The 4,530-nt window shown below is 45.8% G+C and overlaps 1 protein-coding gene across 1 annotated transcript; it reads right to left on the bottom strand.

Moving 5' to 3' along the window:
• Positions 1–1,513: 1,513 nt before the first annotated feature.
• LOC103375104 (transcription factor Sox-18B-like) lies at positions 1,514–4,300 on the bottom strand (the record flags this gene model as incomplete). Its single annotated transcript, XM_008305308.1, has 1 exon — positions 1,514–4,300. A coding segment is annotated over one exon (1,211 nt), but the record flags the coding sequence as incomplete, so codon positions are not given.
• Between the last annotated feature and the right edge of the window lie 230 nt (positions 4,301–4,530).

Below are 4,530 nucleotides of genomic sequence, written 5' to 3'. Positions count from 1 at the left end.
TTTGATTTATTTCTATTTTTGTACAACATTCCTGGAATCTTTGCTGCTGTCACACTGCAAATATTTAACGTTTGTCTTTTAAAACCTCGAGGATCTGAAACGATAAAAGTTAATGTCACACTTTCACCATCAAAACGGGGTTAAAGAAAAGCGCCGTGACATTTAAAATGATGCAGTGGAAAGCCGAGTGCTGACTGGGTGGAGACGTCTGACGACCGGCGTTCAGGTCCTGACTCACGCCGGCTCGCTTTCAGGCCACGTTTCTCATTTTCCATCACGTCTGTTGAATCTGATGGAAACGTTTCAGATTAAACTGAACCAAACGGGAAACTTTTCATGTCTTGAGCTTAAAAATCGGCCTTTATGAGGTGCTGTGAGAATGAAATTCACTGATAAATAAACCAAACCGGTGGCAATTTGATCGTTTTGGTTTCTCGTTAGCAAAACCGAATGAGTTGTTTTCATCAGATGACAATGTGCAGACCTGAATGTGCAGGTATTTTAACAATTTGGTTTTTTTTTTTGGTTAATTTAAAGCAGCAAAAGGGGAGATGACTCAGAAATCTGGAGCTCAATCTGAGGAAGAGTCTTTATTTTGTAAAATTATGATATAAAATCGACCCATTTACAGTTTTTTCAAATATACAAACAAAACCATTTTCTACACTTTAGAAAAAACATAAACATAATCTCTGCCATCGCAGCGACGTTTCTGGGAAAACCCTGCTTTTAATATTTTACGACTGCTGAGAAACCGTCCTTTGTTTTAATCCCAAAATCTCGGGTGTTTCTTTTTTTTTTTTCCCCCCTTTAGATAATTATTACCAAAAGCTGCAGAGTTATTGCACGGCTCCAAAGACGAGGAAAAAGCAAACAAAAAAACAACAACGCCTGCCGTCCTCTCTGATGTTTCTGTGCGTCACAGTAAATTAAAGTGGAAACAAGACTCTGGTGTCAACACAAAAGAATGTCAAATGCAGATGGAGGAGGATTTTTTTAATACTTTGCTTGAACTGCTGCTCCTCTGCGGCCGCGTCCTCCGGAGGAATTATTGGAAAAATCTACCGCCGTGTGGTAAATAGAACCGGTTCCACTGTACGAGATGCTCGATTTTTGTTCTGCTGTTTCAAAAAAAAAAAAAAAGAAACGAGGGGACGGAGAAGCATTGTCTTTAGGCCTGATGAAGACCAGATGCAGGATAAATCTTTGAAGGGAAACTTCTGGTTTTTGCCTCCGCTGTATACAAAACTATTACGGGATGGATGCTGCGTAAACACACACACACACTGATCCTACGGTGGCTGCAACTTGTTGACTTCTCAGCACAAACAAAACCGCAAATTTTCGTTTTAATTTCCAGCATTGGCGCGGGAGGAGGAGGAGGAGGAGGGAAAGTCATCCGTTAGCTCGAACCCAAAGACGTCCACAAGAGATCTTTGCAAATTACAGATTCACTTTGATTCGTAACACATTTTTGGATGAACGGCGAAGAAAGAAAAAAACGGCGGAGACGCAGAGCTTGGATAGATTTATCTTCCTTAAAGGGATCATTTAACACTTTTATACCTCTGGTTTGGGGATGATGACGGGTCGGGAGGTGATTCCCCGACCGATTCAAACATCTCGTGTCCCAATCATTCAAGCGAGACACAAACAGAAAAGTAAAAACAGACAATTTGTGGTTTGTGGAGCAGTTGTTGCGCCGCATGACTCCCTCTGCGATAAATTATCAGAGGTGCTGATTGGTGGATTTGAAGTCTGAAGTCCTCATGCTAAGCTAGGCTAATTGCTAACTGCCTCCCGGCGCTGTGAAGAAAAAATACGACTCTATCAAACAACACAATCCTTTCTGCACAAAAAAGCAAAATGTGGACATTTTCTTTAAACAATAAGTCCTTCTATACAGCTCAGCCCAGTGCAAAGAGAACATTTCATAGTCTCAGTTTCTCCTTCACGTAACGTCAAGAAGCATCATTATTTACAGTAAACAGCTTCATTCAAACCAAATCACAACACCAAGCGTGTGAACAGACAAATGAATGTGTGAACTTACATATAAATTAAGATGTTTTCATGATTTTACTTGCAGGGATTTAGACCTGCTGCTTGTAGAGCAAATCCTTTTCAGTTTAGACAGTTAAAGTGGATAAAAAACAACACCACCACGCTGGTTTTCCAAAGAATAATCTTTGAATTATCAGCATATTCGTGTTTGGCAAGACGCAGAGCAACTTAAAACCTGCAGATTGTGGTGTGGAGTTCGACACGAGGGCCCCGTGGTGGACCGAATGGCATGTATGGAGGCCAGAATAAACCCGAGTCGGCCTGTAAAACATCCTGGTAGTTTGTGGAAGACATCAGCGGTCTGATCTGGGTTACTGCTGACGGCTGAGATACATGTGGAGGCTTTTCTTTCTACAAGAACATCATGAAGGAGACGAGTATTTGTCGGGTCCTGAGATGAAACATCAAAAACGGGGTTAAAATCTGAGGCTGGTAAAAACTTTCTGATGTCCTGAATCGCACAGTTTGTACAGTTCAGGCCATCAGTGCATCCAGCTCTTGATCAAAACTTCTATTTTATTTAGCGCTACGTGATGCTAACGCCAAGATCCAGCAAAAAACATCATCGTAGCAAGATATCCTTGAGTTTAATTCTAGTTTTCACATATTTTTGAGAGATCATTGTTGTTTGTAGTGTTGATTTGGACCAACAGGGATGCAGCTGAAATGGTGTTTTCTCTTTGGGGTGGCTAATTTTGCTGCAAAACGCAAACCTTGGTGCTTCTAAAAAGGCGCCAAAATCTGCTAATGTACCAATCACATCCAATAAATCCTACAAATAATCAATGCAGGTTATAAATAACCAACTTCCCAAGTTCAAGTCAAAGCTGTTTGTGACCAAGGATGTATTTATTAATGTAAAACAGGCACTGACTGTTTGGATTTATGTGTCATTTTTATTCCAGTTTTTTCTCCTCATTTGCATTTATTCTTCATCGCATTTAGAAAATCATTTCAATTTAGTGAGACATAAGAAAGAAGTATGAGCCAAAACCAACAAGAAGCACCAGGAGGCACATCTGAGTTTATCCGGTGATGCAGGCGCTGTAATAGACGGCGCTGCTGGCGTCAGATAGAGCAGATATCAAAGGGCTGCTGCCGTCGTCACTCATCAGACCGCCGACCTCCCTGCTGATGATGCTACCGAGGACTTTAGATCCACATCCTCCAGCCGCTCCGTAAGCCTCCTCTCGATTCCTGCCGACGTTTACGTACTGGTCGAATTCGTGCCTGTCCACTTCGGACCAGAATTCAGCAGCGGAAGACCCCAAATGTCCGGAGGGTTCTGGACTCGACTGGTCCAAGTGCATGGAGGGAAGGAAGGCGGACGGAGGCGGGACGGAGGAGCAGGAGGACGGGGACGCTTCAGGAGGAGGCGAAAGCTGCCCCAGATGAGACGGAGCGAAGTGGCTGGAGTTCGAGGCGTACGTTTGGTTGAAGTAGGCGACGGGGGCCGAGTTCAGGGAGGTTTGGTGGCATTTGATCGGCTCCGGGAGGCTGACGGGGGGCTGCTGGTAGGAAACGGGGGAGTCGGGGAGAGACCTGACGGGACTCCTCAAGGAGACCTGGTGACTGGAGGCGAGGTTTAGCTTGGACTCGACGGAGCTCATTCGAGAGTCAAGTCTGGAGCTTCTGCCAGGACTGGGATTCAGGGCTAAAGTCATGGCTGAGCCCTGGCAGGGTGCAGCGCTGTGGTAGTGGTGGCCGTAGTGCTGGTTTGGGTGGTGGAGCTGCTGCTGCTGCTGGTGCTGCTGGTGCTGGTGGTGGTAGCTCCAACCTCCCATCCCTGCCTCCTCTTGCATGTGCTGAGGGAAAAACACCGACTCTCCAGCTCCGTCCTCCAGAACGTCCAGAGGGGACATCTCCGGAGTGGGCAGGCCGTAGGTCTCCAAGTCTGGGGGTCCTGGGGCCTGGAGGTCCCTGAAGTGGCCCAGAGACGGCAGCAGGTGGTGGGGATGGTGGTGACGGTGGTGGTGGTGGTGGTGGATGTAGGCAGAACCTCCAGAGAGGCTTTCTGCACCCAAGGCAGGTCCTAAGCCCAGGCCCGGCGCCCCTCCCTGGGCCAGGCTGTGCAGCAGGAGCCCCGGTTCAACCCGCTTCAGTTTCTTGGTGGTCTTCTTGCGGCGAGGCCTGTACTTGTAGTTGGGGTGATCCTGGAGGTGCTGGACACGGAGGCGCTCTGCTTCCTCCACAAAGGGGCGCTTGTCGGTGGAGCTCAGGGCCTTCCAGGACTGACCTGAGACAAGATCACAGAATATTAAAAACTATTTTTATCGTTTATATGAGAAAAACATCACAATAAGTATTTTTGTGAGTGGTTAAGTGATTTTTAAAGTCTCAGATGCGACTTATAATCACTTCAGTTATCAACTTAAAGCTCAACTTTTCTGCTGCATGTCCAAAAAAAAAAAGCAAACTGCTCATTATGTCCAGAAAACAACCGAACCGGAGGGATTTATGGAGCAA

This window comes from Stegastes partitus, unplaced genomic scaffold (assembly GCF_000690725.1).
Source record: "Stegastes partitus isolate 25-593 unplaced genomic scaffold, Stegastes_partitus-1.0.2 Scaffold2469, whole genome shotgun sequence".
Classification (NCBI taxonomy): Eukaryota; Metazoa; Chordata; class Actinopteri; family Pomacentridae; genus Stegastes; species Stegastes partitus.
This window is presented reverse-complemented; position numbering and strand designations above follow the sequence as displayed.